Source organism: Octopus bimaculoides, chromosome 3 (assembly GCF_046866305.1).
Source record: "Octopus bimaculoides isolate indiv1 chromosome 3, ASM4686630v1, whole genome shotgun sequence".
NCBI lineage: Eukaryota > Metazoa > Mollusca > Cephalopoda > Octopoda > Octopodidae > Octopus > Octopus bimaculoides.
The window spans coordinates 164,658,972-164,680,670 of NC_142930.1; the positions used below are offsets into that span (position 1 = coordinate 164,658,972).

A 21,699-nucleotide genomic window follows, 5' to 3' on the forward strand; every position below is an offset into this window, starting at 1 on the left:
CACAAATTAAATTTAAATGCTGAATGAAGTGAATCTAACGGTTTTTGTGTGTTTTTAAATGGCTTATAAACACCTTCCATGCTGCAGTTGTTTTTGTTTCAGCACACAATCTCAGATCAGGTCACTTGCTATGCAAGTATATCTCCCTATGGATATATATATATATTTCACAGAAGCATGTATATAAAGATGTATCTATATACACATACAAATATATGCATATAAGAATATATCTATACATACATAAATGTATATATATAAAGACATATATTTCTCTCTTTCTACATACATATATATATATATATATATATATATATATATATATATATATATATATATATATATATATATATATATACAGATAAAGAAATGTGACAACAGTTGCACACACATACAATTATATACATGTTTATGCTTCATGTGAGACATTTTCTTTTTCTTCACACAAATGACTAGAATTGTTGTTGAATTGTCATGGAGAAGTAAATTTTCATTCTACTCAACCATATTAATATAATAAACAGCAGTAATCAATTAACTAATTAGTTAATTAGTCCTAATATTTTAGAGAACTGTGTGCATTTTAATGTCCACTTTTCCATGCTTGTCTGGGTCAGGCAGATTTCACTGAGGCAGATTTGCTACCACTGGATGTCTTTCCAGTCACCAACTATTACTTGTTTCCAAGTAAGGTAGAATATTTCCCCATGGCCAGACATGTTTTTGCAATATATTGGAAATGAATGACACTGCTTATATGACAGTGACAATCCTTTACAGCTCTCATGAAATATGGATCCTAGGAAACGCACACATACGTACATATATGAAAGGCTTCTTTCAATTTCCATGTACCAAACCCATTGTGGTAAAAGACACTTGCTTGAGGTTCCACACAGTGGGACTGAACCCAAAACTGTGTGGTTGGGAAGCAAACTTCTTAACCACACAGCCACACCTGCACCTCTGGTGTTAGACAAAGCTTGTGTTATGTTGTTGTGTAGCCCTAGGTCAGTTGTGATTGAGCAGAATTATAATCAAAGGTAATCCAGCCATAACCATCCTGTCTTTTTTTAAGGAGTGTCTAGGACAACATTGTCCTGCTGAGACAGTAGAGAGATTTGACTGGTGTTTCTATTTAATCATGTAGCCACCTTGCTTGTGGTACATGAGATTACCCTAAGAGGGACATGTTATGAAGAGAGGGGGAGAGGGTGGAAAAGTAGGGGGATGGAGAGGAGTGGAAATGGGAGCAGAGGAAGATAAGGAAGAAGTATAGAGGGAAAATAGTACAAAACAATGAAACCTCGCTGCAGGCCCTATTTTCCCAAATGTTCATTTATCCCAGAACCAGGATTTAGGAGAGAAAGTTTGGACTAATCAAACACTGATTTCAAATTTTGGCACAAGGCTAACAATTTCAGGGGTGAGGGGAAGTTGGTTGAAGCCAGTCACGTCAACCCCAGGGCTCAACTGATCCTTATTTTGTCAACCTTGATTGAATGAAAGGTAAAGCCAACCTTGGTGGAATTTGAACTCAGAACGTAAAGCCAGATGGAATGTTGCAAAGCATTCTGCTCTGCCCACCGTGCAGACCATTCTGCTGGCTCACCACCCAAGTGGCTGTGTGGTAAGTAGCTTGCTTACCAAACACATGGTTCCGGGTTCAGTCCCATTGTGTGGCACCTTGGGCAAGTGTCTTCTACTATAGCCTCGGGCCGACCACAGCCCTGTGAGTGGATTTGGTAGAAGGAAACTGAAAGAATCCCGTCATATATATATATATATATATATATATATATATATATATATATATATATATATATATATATATATGTATGTATGTGTTTGTGTGTCTGTGTTTGTCCCCCCACCCAACATCGCTTAACAACCAATGCTGGTGTGTTTACGTCCCCGTCACTTAGCAGTTCGGCAAGAGAGACCGATAGAATAAGTACTAGGCTTACAAAGAATAAGTCCTGGGGTCGGTTTGTTCTACTAAAGGCGGTGCTCCAGCATGGCCACAGTCAAATGACTGAAACAAATAAAAGAATAATTACTAATTATTAAAATGGTTTAACATTAATCTCAACCCTTCAAGAAGGTGTGTGTTGTTCCCAGGACAACCCTGCTCAAACTGAGCTAAGATCAAGAGCATTCCTGCCATGACCATCCTGTCTTTTCAGCAGTATCAAGGACTACATTATTTAATGTGACCTTTTCATTTTCAAGATGATAGAGTGTGATTTGAAGGAGCTTTGACTGTTATTTCTAGGAAGTAGAGTGACCACATAGAAGCTCCACGTTGTTGTTGAGTCTTCTTGGTCAGCTCAGCTTGACCAAACACCAGAGTGAGGATCAGAGAAAAATATGGTTCAACATGGTTCAACAAAGCTGTAGAACAGTATTTCCAGCCATGGCGACCCTGTCAATATTGCATGTTGATCAAAGAATATAAAATTTAAAATCAAATGCCTTCCATTTTCAAGTCAATGGAAATATTTTCATTGAGTAAGAATGTCATTTTTCTGTGTGTGTGTGTGTGTGTGTGTGTGTTATTTTTTTACTACCCACAGAGGGGACAAACAAGGACAGACAAACAGATTAAGTCGATTATACCGACCCCAGTGCGTAACTGGTACTTATTTAATCGACCCCGAAAGGATGAAAGGTAAAGTCGACCTCGATGGAATTTGAACTCAGAACGTAGCGGCAGACGAAATACCGCTAAGCATTTCGCCCGGTGTGCTAACGTTTCTGCCAGCTCGCCGCCTTATTTTTCTGTGTGTGTGTGTGTTGGGTGTTTATTTAACAATCCAAGATATTACTGTTTTCTTCTCACAGGCCTCTTGAAAATACACACATATATATATAGGTATATGTGTATGTGTGTGTGTGAGAGAGAGTGCTTAAACATTGATGTGTATAACTGCAAGCTTGTTACCAGTTAAAATATGCTTGATGGTTATTCAAGCCTTTAAGAAGGTCATTCATTGAATTCTGTCATGGAGAAAATGTCTCATTGAAGACAAACAGCTGTAAACACACCAAGTCAGCTCACAGCAACCCTTAACCATACTACGGCATGCATGCGTTTCAGAGTGGTTATCACCTCTTCAGCAGCAGACACTGGAAATACATGCATGCGTCCAACAGTGTGGTTAGGTGGTTTTACATCCATTTATAAACAGTGAGAAATCTCCTCCACAACAAAATATGATTTTCGTCCAGGTTTGAATATGCTTCAAAATATATCTGAACTGGTAACAAGTTTGTATACACACACACACACATGCACATATATATGAGAGGCTTCCACACAGTTTCTGTCTACCAAATTCACTCACAAGGTATTGATCGGCCCAAGGCTACAGTAGACACCTTCCCAAGATGCTGTGTATTAGGATTGATCTCAAAACCACATGGTTACAAAACAAACTTAAGCACACACACACACACACACACACATGAGTATGTGTCCACATACGCATTTCATTTGGCTAGTAGGTCAAAAGGTCAGAGTGGACAGAATCTACCAGAGTACAAATACATTTACTAAGTATGTATTGATTGTATTGACCCTGGGGGAATAAAAGAAACAGCTGTACCCAGAAGAATTCGAACCGGACCAATATTTGATTTTAAAAATTCTTGGTCCAGTCCTCTAAGTGATTTTTATTAATTAGCCTCATTAATTAACTTCAATATTGATTATTTAGTTGGAATGTCAAGAAAGAGAGCTTTGTAAAGAATTAAAATAATAACAAAATAATATAAATAAAATCTTCCAAATTGCATATCTCAATGCACAAAGGGGGCAAGTTTTGAGAGAGTAAAAGGGTTGATAGTAAATAAAGCCCAGAATATGACTGGTATTTCATGTATTTTATCAACCCTTGAGGGATGAAAGGTAAAGTTGGCACCAATGAGATATTGAACTCAAACTGTCAATGGACAGAAATGATATTCTTAGAAAGTATTCGGTTATTTTCTTGACAGTTTCTGTCAATTTACCATTTTCATCTTATAGAAATCATCAGCTTTTGTTTATTTGTAAAATATTTTAAAATAATGGAAAAAAAAAATTTATATTTGTTTACTCCCCATGAGGAAATAATAAATTGATTGAGATCAAGAATGAATTCAAATTACATTATATAGAACAAGGAATCTGGTTAGTTCTCAACCGATAATGCAAAGATGGTAGGGATGAGAAAACAAGAAGGGATGGAAGAGTAGATTTCTATAGAGTTTAATAGATAAAAGATACCTCATTACTCTGCTACACTGGCTAAGTCACTAGAGCCTATGAGTTGTAACTTCCCCACCTGAAGTGAATAGGTTTCAGAGGTTATTTAGAAAACATAACAAATGTTTGTGGGATGAAACAGAATTAATGAGGGTTAACAAGTTGTGAATTATTTGTTATTTTGAGCTACACACACTCTGCCATTTCATCTTTACTATTTCAACAAAGATAATGTTTAAATAGCTTGATAGAAGAAGCAGGAGGCAGAGGAGTGGGTGGAGTACCAGAAATATAAAACATTTTTAGGCTTAGTGGGATTTGATGAAGATTGTTTATATCTATCTATTTATCTCTCTCTCTCTCTCTCTCTCTATATATATATATATATATATATATATATATATATATATATATATATATATATATATATATATATATATATACATAGTAGCTGTAGTAAATCACTGATAAAGTTGTTAAATTGACTCCTTCATTAAGGGCTCAGTAACCATGGCTTCATTTTTTTAGGATCTTCAAGATGGAATGGGGCAGAGAGGAAGAGACATTATATTCAGCCCAAAGATCTATCCCCAAAAACTTTCATCTCATCACATATCATTAAAGGTACCACAGACCCAAAAACACAGGAAGGGTCTTTCAAGCAAACTTCCACACCTTTTCAGTCTGCCCAGCTTCATTGTTAAGGCTTTGGGTCAACTAGAGGCTATGATAGGAGACACAAGGTGCTTCACAGTGGGATGGAACCCGAAACTATTTAGTTGAAAAGCAAACTTCTTAACTACAGAGCCACAACTCCAGCCCATACAAATTCCATTTCAAAAAGCAGAATTTGCTCTACAGTCAACTGATGTTTTAAACAGAACTGGTTACAACACTCAAAGAGTCTTGGATCTGGAGCACCAGGGAAGTTGCAATGCAGACAACAGCACAGAATGTGGCAGCAGAGGGACATCCAGGTGTCATGAGCTGATTGCTGCCAGGCCATCTTTGAGTGTCACAAGTTAAGGACTGAAACGCTTGCCTCAGGTGGGAGCTTCTTGGAAGACCTGCTAGTCTCCTTAGAGTCTCGTACTACCATTAAGATTAAAAAATTGATCAGAAATGTAGCATTGCCTTTTGATCTCTGATCATCCTGATTTCTAGAATTTTGCCCAATTATCATAAGAAATAAAAAGAATTAAAAATATCATACTCTTTTAGGGAGCTTGGTATATCATAGCTTAATGAATGTTAGTATTGTTGAAAACAGAATCTAACAGCCTCCCAATGTTATTTCCTGATCCCTTAAAAAATAGATTCCAGATAGCGAAAAGGAAGGAAAAGAAGTAAAAGGATTTGGGGACAACTTTACTTTTAAAGTGTAAATGGGGTTTGAAGTAGAACCAATATTTTTGGTACATCACAAACTTTTGTAGATTAAATATAATGTGAAATTAGGAACAGATTCTGTGATGATTTTTAATGGGTTTTTTCTTTTTTTTTTTGTTTCAAGTACAAACATAGATAGACACAGGGATCACAGTTGAAGGACTGATGTCAGAGGGAACTATTGAGAAAACTATTTTTTCATGGCTGGATTCTTAAGAGTGAGAGGAACTAATAATTATACTACTGAGATGATCACAGGTGAGGATAGGCTAGAAACTGAATTGGAGATAGCGAGTTTGGCTTCTTGGATTAAAATTGCCACTTTTGACAATCAAGTACCGGAGTGGTTGCATTGCTATGCCAGCACCTGTAATTCTAGCATCCGATTTCAGCTTCCTGCTTCCCAACATTCAAGAATATGATCCCAAAATGCTTAAACTGTTCCACTTGCTTTGGTGATGCAAAATGCACTGAGAAGACATTCTTGAGAGGACCAATGTCTCAGTCTTCACAACATTCTTTTTCATCCCTGCTCTGCAGCACTCAAATATTTCTTTGCATTGAGAGGTCACAGGTCCAGTATTACGGAGATGTGATTAGAATGTCACAGGAATGAAATGCAAAATGGATTCTTCAGGCTGAGCCAAACAGCAGAAGACCAAAGGGTAGACCAAGAATGAGATGGTTGGGTAATATCCATGATTCCAGTTGGTCATGCTTAGGAATCTCGGCAGAAAGTATAATGACAGCTGCCTCTGATAGGAGTCTATGGAGGAGGTGCATAAGGATTTTGTCTTGCAGCTCTTCCAGGAATTGTGGGCAGAGAAAACAGGTTGTTTATTGAGATGTTATAGAGACTGAGAGCCGTGGACTTGAAATGGGATCAAATGACATTCATGGCTTTCCCAAATTAACAATGGACATGAAGGAAAATTCTACAACTGAGAATAAAACCCTTGGCCTTGGTATGAGGTTAGAGTGACCATGTGTCTAACAGTTCAGTGACCACACCTCTCATGTTATGGTAACCAAACCATTGGGGTTAGAGTGACCATGCTTAGGTTAAAATAGCCATACCTGTTAAAGTAAAGTGACCATACCAGAGGTTACAGAGAGCATATTTCAGGTTGTAGTGACCATACCACTACGTTATAGTCATAGCTGTCAGGCTACAGTCACCATATCTTCCAGGTTATAGTGACCAACACAATTGAGATTACTCACAAGAATTAGTTTAGGGATATCTGAAGGACCAGTTTAACAGACCAAGGAACAGGGGGGAGAAAGGAGGAAGAGATGATGATGTTGATGAAGAGGAGGAGGTGAGAAGCCATTATCAGATTCCTTTGTTCTGTATAAAGTTTTAACTTAGAAAGAAAGAAAAAATAAAAATATAATTCGATATGGATTTTGAGTAAGAATATGGAATGGTAATAAATGGCACCACAAGATGCAAAATAGCTTTTTGTTTTTGTTTTTTTAGTATATTTTTTTTAAAACATATTTACAAAAAGAAAACAAGAATAAAAATATTTTCAAATAATGTCAATAACAGACGAAGCGTTGGATGCCACTGTTAAAATTTTGAATAGATAATATATACATACATATATAGTCATAAATGACAGAATATATATATATATATATATATATATATATATATATATATATTTGTGAGTGCATGTGTGTATATAAATATATATATATATATATATATATATATATATATATGCATGTATTTGTTAATGTTTGTTTTCTATGTTCAGCTCTAATAAAAACAATTTTACATTAATCTGGGGGGAGGGGGGGGGTACTCTATACTTCTGTAGAGTGTGAATTTATTATTCTTAAACAAGAATATTATTGACAGTAACTTCGAAGTCACTGCCAATGATATTTTTCTTTAAGAACGATATATGTGTGTTTGTATATTTATGTATACATACACACAGGTATATATGCATATATACAAAAAATATACAAATATATTCATAATATATATACATATATCAAAAACAAATTAATATCTATTTTATATATATATATATATATATATATATATATATATGAGGCCTGTCAAGAATGTGGAAGGAAAACCATTTCATGAATTGATTGATTGATTAATTAATTCATTATTGAATGGTTTTATATAAATTTGAATGTACAAACCAATGTATAGCGATGAAACAGTTCCTCTTGAAATGATGGTAACAACATAGTATTCATTATATATATACATATATATACATATACATACATATATATATATACATATACATATATATATATACATATATATATATACATATATATATATATATATACAAATATATATATGTATGTATATATGTATATATATACATACATATACATATATATATATATATATATATATATATATATATATATATACATATATATATATATATATATATACATATATATATATATATATATATGTGTGTGTGTGTGGAGAATGGAGCAACAAATACAAGAAAAAGCAACATTGTTGGACTACTTAGCCGTTGTTTTATTGTGTGGAGGTTATGTAATGAGTCGTTGTGGAGGTTGAGGCTATGTAGTGAGTCATTTTGTTTGTTTGCATAACATACAAAATGACTCACTACATAGCCTCAACCTCCACAACGACTCATTACATAACCTCCACGTAATAAAACAATGGCTAACTAGTCCAACAATGTTGCTTTTTCTTGTATTTGTTGCTCCATTCTCCACATAAATATAATTATAAACTACGGTTTAAGCAATAAATTACCTGCCTCTGGATGCCCTCTTCCCAAGACGGTACCCATACAGGTGATCCCCAGGAGTGCCTCCGGATTTAAACATCCCCTGGTTGCTTGGATGCTTCAGACTACCCCTGAAGGATCAAGGCAAGCCTATCACTTACCTATATATATATATATATATATATATATATATATATATATATATATACATACACACAAATATATATATAAACACACACACATATATATATATATATATACATACATATGTGTATATACACAACACACACACTCACACATGCGTGTTTGCATCTATGCATGCATTCATTTGTTTCAACATTTGGCTTTCCATGAGTCAGATGCCCTTCCTGTTTTGTTGACCCTTAACAAATGAGGGGGGGAGTCTCTTATTTCACAGGTCTTTGAAGGTACAAAGCCTGTGGATGATTCGTATGTGTGTGTGCTTGTGCATGCGCACATATATATATATATATATATATATATATATATATATACATACACACATGTATATGTATATATGCGTGTATATCTATATCTATCTTTGTATATATGTATATACATATGTGTATATGTATATATATATATATATATATATATATATATATATATATATATATATACACACACATACATATATGTATACACACACACATATATATCATCATTTAACACCCAACTTCCATGCTGGGATGGGTTGCACTATATTTGCATATCGATATGTTCATGTATAACGTGTGCATGTATATAACTACATATATAATGACATATATGTATACATGCGTGTGCGTGTATATATGTGTGTGTGTGTGTGTGTGTGTGTGTGTGTGTGTGTGTGTGTGTGTGTGTGTGTGTGTGTGTGTGTGTATGTACTTTGCTTTTTTTCTTATATTCTTTTTTTCATTTTTTAGTGAATAAAATTTCCAGATCATAGATAACAGTCAACTCTTAAAAATATTACATAGATCATCAACGACAATTTCTCGTTTTCACAACTCTCATAGTTCGTTAATTAACCAAGAGTTTACAGTAACCAAGACTGAAACAGAGATGGGAGTGGGAGTGGGGCAGGGGACGGGCATATGGAATATAATATCTTTTTGTTTGTTTATATTTTGTCATATTTCATTAGTTTTGCTTTTTAAATGCGAATGGTAAACAAGGATGGTTTCTGAAACGTCTTGGTTGCCTGAAGGAGAAATAAATTTCTTTAGAGTTAGAATCTTTCACATGAAAAAACATTAACATTATGCCATAAACAGCTCTATGTATCGGTTGCCAATGTTGTTTCGATTCCGTTCAGTAATGGCTCGCTCAGCTTCACAACGAGAACCAAAAGTGATGAGAGCATCACCGTTGGGGCGGCCATCTGTGTTTTGTTGGATCTGTACTGATTCTGGTGACACCTGCAATTCCAGAAAATGAAGATCATTAACAATAATGACTTGAATGGAAAGAATTTGAATGAATACCATTTCGTACAAAATAAGATTACCTTATCATTATTATTTTCTTTTGTTTTGTTTTGCTTTAAAAATGTTAGAATGGACAAAAATCTACTTTGAAGAACAGAAAAAAGCTTCACTACACCCAAGAAACATGCAAAGCAAGCAATTTGTAATAGAAGTGTGACATGTACCTGTGAGTTTCTTGACGAACTCTGCTACAAGAACCAAAATTAAAAGAGAAACAGCTGTTACATTTTTAAGGGTTGGAAAACAAAAGAAATAAGAAGAATTCAGACACTTTACAATCCTTCACCAAGCCAGCAGGTTTCTTTCTCTTGTTTTTTTTTTTTTTTTATACATTTAAAAAAAAATTGTCTCAGAGTGAAAAATTTTACAAAATATATTTGCTCCTAAAACAATGCCAAGTTGGCTGATTAAAACCAACTGAGGTTCTTAATCAGCCTAGGTTAATCCCAATGAAATATTAAACCACCTGGATATTAGGATTAGTTCATTTCTTCCCTTGTAAGTTAATTAACAGCCATACATATATAATTTTATTGAAATAAAAAAAAAAAAACCAAACATCAATTAAAAATAATTTGGCAGTGGGTGGGGGTCACCCTGAAGAAATAATTAGTGGAGTTACCCAAAAGATATGATTTAGTGGAACAGGGGTCACCAGGGGTAAGTTTTGTTGAGAAACTTTTGTTTGTTTTAGTAGAATTTTCCCCACAAAAGCAAAAAATTTTTAAATAGAAAATAAAAATGAAGCAGAATTTTATTGGACTTCTCATTGAGTGTATGTGAATATCTAACTGGGACCCCATTGGTTAGAACGATAAAGGGTCCGGTTGATCCAATCAAAGGAAGAGCCTGCTCATGAAATTAACATGCAAGTGGCTGAGTACTCCACACACACACACATTCACCCTTAACATAGTTCTCAATGAGAGTCAGCTTGATACGGAATGTGACAAGGCTGGCCCCTTTGAATTACAGGTACAGCTCATGTCTGTGAGCAGAGTGTACTGGAACATGAAATAAAGTGTCTTGTTTACAGACACCACTGGGAATTGAACTCACAGCCTTATGATTGTGAGCCAAATACCCTAACTATTAATCCATGCATCCTCTCTAGCAATGTGCATGTATACATTGGGGGTAGATATACAGGGTTGGCCAAAAGTCACCCGACAGTAAATCGAAATTCCATAAATACTACCTGTATTTCCGTATTGATTCTAATGGGAAAATGGTGTCTCTCAAGAAGGACTTCAGTTTGAACAATTCCCAGGATGTTTCATATTTAGATGCTTTTATTAAATTCATTCAGTTCTTGGAATTAAATGGTTTTGATTTACTGTCAGGTGACTTTTGGCCAAACCTGTACATTGCAGTCTTTTACAGAATAGAAAATAGTAAAGGAATAGACAATCATGCCATTTTAGAAACGAGTGGCACTTACCTCAGGGAACCCTTGGAAGAAGTTGACAATGTCTTGGACAGATGAGTTATAGGGAAGCCCTCTCATTACAACAACAGATGGACCATTTTGAGCATAGTAGGTCTGTGGGGAAACGGGTGGACTTGGGTACCAGTAAAAGACAGGAGGGTAATATGAAGGTCGTGGAGGCAAGTGTGCCAAAGTTGGATGGGGAAAAGAAGGTACAGTTTGTGGAATAGGACTGTAAGGAATTACTCCTGTAAGTGCATTTGGTGTTGGAATGAGAGAAGTGCCATCTAGAAAAAGAAAAACATACAAAAATAATGGTTCAGGAGTGAGATAAAATTCAAGGCAAGACTATAAGGATGAAGAGGAAGTAAGTGAAGAATATGGTTATCTTAGACATTGTTTGTAAAAGACTTTCTAACCAGAGCCTTTAGAGCAGTGATTCTCAACCATTTTTTGCCTTTGGACCAATTTGATTCCTGTTCTACTCTAAGGACCCTCACAGCCAGTCGTTTAAAAAATTCCCATTATATTTTTTTAGAATTGAATATTATTAAAAATTGTATAAAAAAAAATTCAGTTTTATATTTGAGAGATGAAGAATTCTGTACATTATTTACATTTGACGGATATTTGTCCTCATCTTGTTTGTTGTTAACACGTTTCGGCTGATATACCCTCCAGCCTTCATCAGGTGCCTTGGGGAAATTTCGAACCTGGGTTCTCATTCCTAAGGTATTTTTCGATATTGTTGTTGTTGTTGTTATTATTATTATTATTATCATTATTATTATTATTATTATTCAAGTCACAACCTGGAATCAAACTTGGAATCTTGGGGTCAGTAGCCCATGTTCTTAACCACTACGCCCATGGGGTTAGTAGCCCACACTCTTAACCACTACACTCATATGCCCACAGGCATATGGCATAGTGGTTAAGAGCGCGGGCTACTAACCCCAAGATTCCAAGTTCGATTCCAGGCAGTGATCTGAATAATAATAATAATAATAATAATAATAATAATAATAATAATAACATCAGAAAAATACCTTAGGAATGAGAACCCTGGTTCGAAAATCCCTCAGGACACCTGATGAAGGCTGGAGGATACATCAGCCAAAACATTGTGTTTACAACAAACAAGATGAGGACAAATATCCGTCAAATGTAAATAATGTAAATAAAAAAAAATTGTTAAGAACATTTTGTGTACTGTAGAAATATAACCAGTTTATTGCACATAATTTTAAACAACAAAATTTTATGTGGGCCATGGTTGAGAAGCACTGCTTTGGGGAGAGGAAATATAAGGAAAATAATGTTAGCTATAGAATACTGGGACTACAAATAATTGTTACATGAAAAGCAAGTCTTCAGTGCTGTTGCTATCCCATGATGTAATAGTGTAGGATTCCAACCATCTTTGGTTATAAATATCTAATATATCACATCTATGTTGGAAATGGACTGCATTTGCCAGAATATAAGACACCCATATTCTATAAGGACATTTTGTGGAAATAGCAAATCTATTATATATTTTGTTGTACACTAATTGAAATATATTTCAAAGTGGTTTTTGTAGGGGAAAATGTATGATTCTCTACAGGTAAATACAATATTCTGATAGTATACTAAAATAAGGTATGGAACCATAAATTGATCATAAACTGTTATGAGAATACCTTGTGTTAACTTTATCTTGTTTCAGATCAATTGTATAGTATGCATAATAATAACATCGAAAAATACCTTAGGAATGGCTCCCTAGTCTATGGCACTGGGTGCCCCATCCTTATTATTGCTACAATAGACCCAGGGCCATTTTTGAATACATTCAAAAGCAGAAACTGCCTCTTTTATACATCAATAAATACTGCAGAGTCAAAAGATGGTATGAAAGTTCTTTGTCTTACGTGGAGGTGCAAACATTGGACGTGGCATTATGGGGGGATGAGATGGAAGAATGGTTGGGACGCCGTTGGCCAAGACAAGGTTCATGTCGTCTGCAGAGCACTGAATGACATCTATGACACGCTTCTTGTTAGAAAAAATCATAGGTTTTTTGTGTTTGTTGATGCCTGTGATGTGTGCTGAATCTTCAGAGTTCATTTGGATGAAAGCTTCTCCAGAAAGTTCACCCTGAAGGAAAAAGAGGTTTAAAGATACAGACTACAAATTGGCGGTATTTCTTTTTATCAAAGACAGAATGTAACATTACCAATGTCATTTTAATGTTCCCTTTTTCATGCTTGTATGGGTCAGACAAAATTCATTGAAGCAAATTTATTTATGGCTGGATGCTTTTTCTGTCACTAACCTTCACCTTATTTACATTTGACAGATATTTGTCCTCATCTTGTTTGTTGTTAACACGTTTTGGCTGATATACCCTCCAGCCTTCATCAGGTGACTTGGGGAAATTTCCAATCTGGGTTCTCATTCCTAAGGTATTTTTCAATGTTATTATTATTATTCAGGTCACTACCTGGAATCAAACTCGGAATCTTGGGATTAGTAGCCCGCATTCTTAACCACTACGCCATAATGATAATAACATCGAAACATACCTTAGGAATGAGAACCCAGGTTCAAAATCTCCACAAGACACCTAATGAAGGCTGGCAGGTATATCAGCCGAAACGTGTTAACAACAAACAAGATGAGGACAAATATCCGTCAGATGTAAATAATGTACATAATTCCTCATCTCTTAAATATAAAACTGTATAACCTTCACCTGTCTTTAAGTTAGATAATACATGACAGTTTATTACTGGTTTCACAGACATGAGCAAATATTTTGTTTGCTGAATCATATAAACAAGAGTTATCACTCCTGTTTAGATCCGTTGATCTGGGGGTAGCTTTGACTGATGAGACAGTAACACATTGGATCACAAAGAGTCTCAAAGACGGCTTACTTCAATGAACACACATTGTCTGAAAGGAGAAGTTGTTCTCCCAAATCAACACACAACAGTAATTAACAACATATTTCTATTCTTAATATGCTGAAATGTATTAAGAATGAAAATGACTGTCATTGTTGCGCTTAAATAAATTATGATAAAAAGATTTACTTCAGATATTATTGTTACAAAAACAGAACCAGGTTGAAGTAGGATGAAATTAAAAAGTTTTGCTTCACTGAACCACTACAAAGACAGCAGACAGAAACGAGGAGAAAATATATTAAGGAAAGTAAGTGCATGCGTGGCTCTGTGGTAAGATGCTTACTTCTCAACCACATGGTTCCAGGCTCATTCCCACTGCATGGCACCTTTGGCAAGTGTCTTCTACTATAACCTCAGGCCAACCAAAGTCTTGCGGCTGGATTTAGTAGACAGAAACTGAAAAGAGCCCATTGTGTGCGTGTATATATATATATATATATATATATATATTCTTTTTTACTTGTTTCAGTTATCTGACTGCAGCCATGCTGGAGTACCGCCTTTAGTTGGACTTATTCTTTGTAAGCCTAGTACTTATTCTATCGGTCTCTTTTGCCAAACCACTTATTTATGGCGACATAAACACACCAACATCGGTTGTGAAGCGATGGTGGGGGGACAAACACAGACAAACAAACATACACACACACACACACACACACACACATACACACACACACACACATATATATGACATGCTTCTTTCAGTTTCCATCTACCAAATCCACTCACAAGGCTTTGGTTGGCCTGAGGCTATAGAAGACACTTGCCCAACATGCCATGCAGTGGGACTGAACCCGGAACCATGTGGTTGGGAAGCAAGCCACTTACCACACAGCCATGCCTGTGCCCATATATATATACATATATATATATATGAGTGAGTGTATTTGTGTCTGTGTTTATCTCCCACCATCACTTGACAAGAGGTGTAACTTACTGGTTCGGCTTACATCCCTGTAACTTAGTGGTTCGGCAAAAGAGACTGATAGAACAAGTATCAATCTTTAAAAAAAAATAAGTACCGGAGTCATTTCATTTGACTAAAATTCTTCAGAGCGGTGCCCCAGCATGGCTGCAGTCTAATGACTGAAACTAGTAAACAACAGAAGATAATGAAAGAAAACATGAAGAGCAGAAATAAGAGGCAGGCAGGGAGAAGGGGACGGACAGAGATGACCAACACAGAAAAAAGGTTAAGGCAAAAAGAATGGATAAAGAGAGAAGAGAGTGAAAATTAGGGGTGAAGAGGACCTACTCACATTAGCACCATAAACCATATGAACTCCTTGATAAACAATAAATTGGGAATATTCCCCAAGGTAAGTCAAGATATCAGTGACGTGGGCCCCAGTGGGAAGGTTTCGTAACCGTATGCAGTCGCGCTTGCGAGATGCAGAAATCATGTTGTGCGGCACCAAAGGCCCAGACGTTGGATGTGTGGCTATCAGTGGTGGAAGAGTAGTTTCCTGTTGTTCAGGGTTCCTTGGGTCCATGCTACGGTTTAGCACCTACAACAAACAAAACAACATGGTATAGAGATTTATCTTGGTTAAACTTAGCCAGGTGTCTTGTAGCATTTGGAGGAAGTTCCTTCTTCTATTAGTAAACATTTTACAATAAGTAATTGTTACATTATGAACTCTCTGACATTCAGTGCAACTGTTTCGCTTTTTTTTCTGAATCCTGTTGGTTCTTTTAAAGGTCGAGTTAGCACCACTTTCTTTTGAAGATCTTAGCAATTAACTTAGAGTCACAATGCGCCTGATGACTCGGCGAGTAACAAATTAATCTCAGAGTTGCAACAGACTAGATATAATAGAAATAGTATTGGTTTCAAAATTTGGCTCAAGGCCAGCAAATTTAAGGGAGAGGGCTAGTTGATTACATTGACCCCGGAGCATAACTGGTACTATTTTATCCCACCCCCTCCAAATGATGAAAGGCAAAGTCAACCTCGGCGGAATTTGAACTCAGAACATAAAGACAGACGAAATACCGCTAAGCATTTCGCCTGGCATACTAACAATATTTTTCTACTCTAGGCACAAGGCCTGAAATTTTGGGGGAAGGGGCCAGTTGATTAGATCAACCCCAGTACGCAACTGGTACTTAATTTATCAACCCCAAAAAGATGAAAGGTAAAGATAGATGAAATACTGCTAAGTATTTCGCCTGGCACGCTAACATTTCTGCCAACTTACTTAAATAGAAATAATATTAATCTCTGTTATGGTATTGACTTTGCTTTTTTCCAAACAGTCAACATTAAACAGATATATGTCTGTGGTTGTGTGTATTTAGAACCAGCAGTCCCTGTCAACAAATATGATCTGGTAATATGCACCATGCTTTCACTCATTGTTTTAGGTGCCTGTATAGTCATGAGCAGTCATAAGACACCTTGTTGACCCAGTCACCCTTTAACCCAGCAGCATGTCCAGGGTGTGACAGCTGGAGGAAGAGAGAGAGAGAGAAAGAGAGAGATGCATTTCTTGTTGGACAGATTGGAACAATATAAAATGAATTGAACCTTTGCTCAAGGGTACAATGCACTGAAGCCTGGTCCTAAAATTGAAGACTTGACAGAATTACAAGCTGAATAACCTAACCCATAGGCCATGCATCTTCACACACACTCACACAGACAAGCAGATCTGTAGAAGCATGTGTAATTTTCTGAGATATTTTGGACATCAAAATATGAAAACATGAAGTTTCCACTTTTTTAAGTAACCTTAGATATAGTACCTGAAACTTTGGTATGAAATCTTCAGTTTTCAATACCAAATATGGTAATTTAAAATGAAGTCATCATCATCATCATCATTTAACATCTGCTTTCCATACTGGCATGGGTTGGATGGTTTGACTGAGGACTAGCAAGTTGGGAGGCTGCACCAGGCACCAATCTGATCTGGATGCCCTTCCTAACGCCAACCACTCAGAGAGTGTAGTGGGTGCTTTTACGTGCCGCCAGCATGGGAGCCAGTCAGACGGCACTGGCACTAGCAATGTTTGAATGGTGCTTTTTATGTGCCACCGGTACAAGTGCCAGTCAGGCGGCACTGGCATCTACTATGACTGCTATTTCACTCAGTTCAACAGGTCTTCACAAGCACAGCATATTACCCAACGATTGAAGGGTGCTTTTAAATGGGCCAGCTATGTGACACCGGCATCGGCCATGACTACAATCTCACTTGTCTTGCTGGGTCTTCTCAAGCATGGTATATCTCCAAAGGTCTTGGTTGTTTGTCATTGCCTTTCCGAGGCCCAACGTTCGAAGGTCATGCTTCAAAGTAAATAATAATAATAATTTTACTAAACATACCAGTTCTTCTACTTTTTTCTAATCAGGTATTTTAGTCAGTAATAGCTACATTAAACCAGTTCTCAGGAAATATTTCACATAATTTCTACGGGAGTTGACTCTTTTATGACCAGCTATTTTTCACAGAAATTTCAAACTAAATAGAAATCTTTTCATTGAAATCTATCCTACATTATATATTTTTGTTCTGATTATCTTGTTTTTATCAGGTTTTTATTGTGAAACTTGATGTAAATATTTTCTTTGTAACAACAACCCAACCTATTTTCTGAGTCAACAGTCGTGGAAGGGTTATTCAGTGGCTGAACTGGGACAGCAACTCGCTTACCTGCTGTACTTCGGCCATTGTGCTTTTGAACAGCTCGATGTAGCGTGTTCCCATCGTGTCCCGGTGTTTCTTAAGTGCCTTGGAAGCTTCTTCTTCTGAACTGAATAAAACAAAGGCATCTCCAGTCGATCGACCATCTGGGTAATAGACAAACAGGATGCCTTCTTCTCCATCCAGGACATTGCAAGGATTAGGTTCTCGGGTAAAAAATTCCAGCTACAAGAAAAAAAGAAACAAAGGAGATTCAGAATATATTATAAAAAGGAAAATTAAAGGGTGTGGGGTAAAGAACAAAAGAAAGCCAGTCTGATTGTATGAGTTAATGCTATAAGAAGCCCGCTTTCACCTGAAATTGTTAACACACTAGCACAGATCCAGGTTATTTAGAAAGTATATCTGCAATGATGTCAGCTTGTAAATCAAGAGTTTATATTTAGAGGGGCCGTTATTATTGTTGAACAAAACAAAACACCCTTGTAGTTTATTTCCAAGAAAGACAAGCATTAATCGATAAAAACAAAAAGGATTATCAGAAACAGAAGAGAATACACCATTTTATTACATAGGACAACCGTATGTCTCAGAGAGGAGGCTTATAATGTTGAGGTCATTAAAGATAAGTTGGATAACAAGTTAATTCATTGAAGCTGTTGGAATTTTATGAGATGAAGAAATATAAACGCTCTTTTCATGGTCCCTTTCCAGAAACAAAAAAAAAGGATGAATTTCCTCTCATTCTACTATACGGACTTTATTCTAGATATTCCATCTCTATATAAATATTTTTACATTTCTTGCCATCTGGTGTTTTTTTCTATTTCCATACTCCTATCAATGTACATTGCCTACATACATATACATATATATATATATATATATATATATATATATATATATATATATATATATATATATGCATGTGAGTGTCTAAGTGACCCTAAGTAAGGGAAAAGAGGCACTAGTGTATCTGTCAGCAGAGTGGGTATATTATTCGAAATCTCCATTATTAAATATTAAATCTCCATTACGGCTGGTCTTACCAATCGGTTTTGCGTAAAGAATACCAGGGAGTGTTTGGTAACAATCCGATTATATAACTTTACACTCATCAGCGTTAGTCAATATGGAAGGGACTATCGACTCTCTTCTATATCGGCTAACTCTGATGAGTGTAAACTTATATAATCAGATTGTTACCTAACACTGCATTGTATCCATTACACGAAACCGATTGGTAAGATCAGCCATGTTGGATATTTAATATTATATGTTTCAGATGATATGTGTGTGTGTGTGTGTGTGTGTGTGTGTGCATGTGTGTGTGTGTGTGTGTGTGTGTATCACATGATCAACAAGATTATTGGATGTTGTTATACATTGCTGGTCACAATGCACTTTGTATTGTTTTAGCTTTTGAATGATGCCACCCTGTTGACAAGGCAAAATGGCTAACATTCTATCAGATTGGATAGTGTGCTTGATTAAAAGTACAGTACTCTATTCATTCCTCTGTCTTTCGTAATGTAATTCTTGATATTAACCACTCCTAACATAACCTAAACTTAGTGTCAGTACCTATAGACAATCGGCTTCATCGGACCGATGTCCACCCACCTTTTAGTCCGTAGAACCAAGGTAGGAATGTATGTATAATGTATTCTCCCTCTGCATTATCTTTTGCTAACACATATTTTAACCCCTCATATTCTTGTATCCCAATGATTTTTAGTTAACCCCTTTTGATACCAACCTGGCTGAAACCACCTCTGGCTCTGAGTACAAAATGTCTGGTTTTCATCAGTTTTGAATTAAAATCTTCCACCAAATCTTAGTCTGAATTTATGTTCCTAACACTAGTTGAATGGTAACCAAGTTATTTTACTAAATTCTTTGTTATATTTAAAGTAATTGAAAGAAACACAGACCATCTCAACAGAAATACAGTAACGAAAGGGTTAAACCCAACAGACATTCCTGTTGAAAATCATCTCAAAAGATTATCAAACAACAAACTAACCAGATTGAGGACCAAAATATTAAAAAAACAACCAAAGTATTAAAAAACAAAAGTAATAAAGGTCTCAGACCATTTTGCAGCAATGGAAGGAAATGGAATTTAACTGACCCCTGCAAGAATCTGGATAATGAGACCGGCATCAAATTTTCGTACATTCTACATAGTTTCAGTTCTTTAGTTTATTTCAGACTTCCCAGTCAAGACCATGCTGGAACATCCATCATTATTGTCTTCCAAAATTATCACTTACACCTGATAAATTTTAATGAACTCCTGTGGCTAACAAACTCTTCATGATCAATAATTATGTAATTAATTATTTCTTACAAATAGTTTCTTAAATTTTTGATGATAAAGAATAGAGCTGAGACCAGTTAATTCCTGTTCATAAATTATTGAACTATTCTCAGTAAAATAAATAAATAAATAAATAAATAAACGAGAAAGAAATGGTTTTATTCTGAATTTACTGTTTGAAAAGTATCTGCTAAGTAACATAATTAATGTTTTGGTCATATTACGATTTAATTAACTCACTCTTTGACATAACTAATCCCCTGGTCACATCATGACATAATTAGTTCATTAGTTACTCACATAATATAATTGACCCTCTGGTTACACAGTGATATTAATTTACCCATTGATCAACCTACAGCTTAATTAATTAATTCCCTATTTACATTGGTTATTCTTTGACATAACTCACTGATCACTCTAAGATGTAATTAAAACCTTAATCACTCTAGATAGGATTAACCCATTAGTCACTCTTTGTCATAATTAACTCATTGGTTATTCTAAGACATAAATAACCCACTGGTCACTCTACAATATAACTACCTCATTGGTAATGGTGCAATTATATACAATGACCACTCCTTGGTCATTCTACAATGTAGTTAACCGATTGATCACACTATTATATTTATACTATTTTGGAGCTATTAGTTATCACTATCTATTTACTCTTACATTGTTATTTGTAGTAATAAACTGGTGAATTCCCAGGCAGTATTATATTTTTAACACTGTGGACACTGCCAGATTGAATGGTACTGCCCAAGTGTCAAAACCATAATGCCCTCTGTTTGGGCAGCTGATGATGGGAATGCACATATGCAAGATTGTGAATTTCTTATATCTTAGTTTTGTTATTCTGGGTTATTCTTCATTTTTGTAACCTAATTAAGCTTGGACAGTACTTAGATTTTGGTGTCTAGTTTTGAGAGATTCTGTGGCATACAGTTAGCTCAGTGGTCACTCTATAACTAGCTCACTAACCTAATTATCCACTGGTCACTATGATGCAATTAACTCTCAATCATACTATATAGCATAGTTAACCTATTTGTTACTACTCTTTGACATAATTAACCTCAAGACACTCTGATATAATTAACACCCTATTCACATTATGATTTGCTTAATTGTTGAGTGATAGAAAAATGGAAAGAGTAAAAATATCACTTTTAACCAAAAAGGTCAGTTTAAATTCCTGTCAGTTATGAAAAGCTGATAGATCACAGTTCCAGTAGATATTGCCAATAAGGCTCAATGTGTCAGAAGCTAAATACACTTCACTTGATAATGAGTAAAGCATCAAAGAAACTTCGTTAGTCAATCTATCTGCAGTGATTTTAATATTCTATCAAAGTCTCTAACAAAAACGAAAGAATATTATTAAGAAAATAATCCTCTGCATAAAGAAATAGGTATTTGGTGTATAAAAACATTTACCTCTATAAAAATA

At 35.6% G+C, this 21,699-nt stretch overlaps 1 protein-coding gene across 4 annotated transcripts in view; it reads right to left on the reverse strand.

The window, feature by feature from the left end:
* Positions 1 to 9,538: 9,538 nt before the first annotated feature.
* Positions 9,539 to 21,699, reverse strand: part of LOC106879768 (epithelial splicing regulatory protein 1) — a 68,192-nt gene continuing 56,031 nt past the window's right edge. For 2 of the 4 annotated variants that reach the window (XM_089349959.1, XM_089349960.1), the window contains exons 9-14: positions 17,930 to 18,145; positions 15,530 to 15,778; positions 13,227 to 13,452; positions 11,323 to 11,597; positions 10,046 to 10,069; positions 9,539 to 9,812 (exon numbers count right to left, since the gene is read on the reverse strand). In XM_089349959.1, coding sequence (XP_089206085.1) covers positions 9,654 to 9,812; positions 10,046 to 10,069; positions 11,323 to 11,597; positions 13,227 to 13,452; positions 15,530 to 15,778; positions 17,930 to 18,145 — 1,149 coding nt within the window. In that variant the 3' untranslated portion in view covers positions 9,539 to 9,653. The remainder of the gene's footprint in view (positions 9,813 to 10,045; positions 10,070 to 11,322; positions 11,598 to 13,226; positions 13,453 to 15,529; positions 15,779 to 17,929; positions 18,146 to 21,699) is intronic. The other 2 variants (XM_089349961.1, XM_089349962.1) reach the window with 1 other exon arrangement.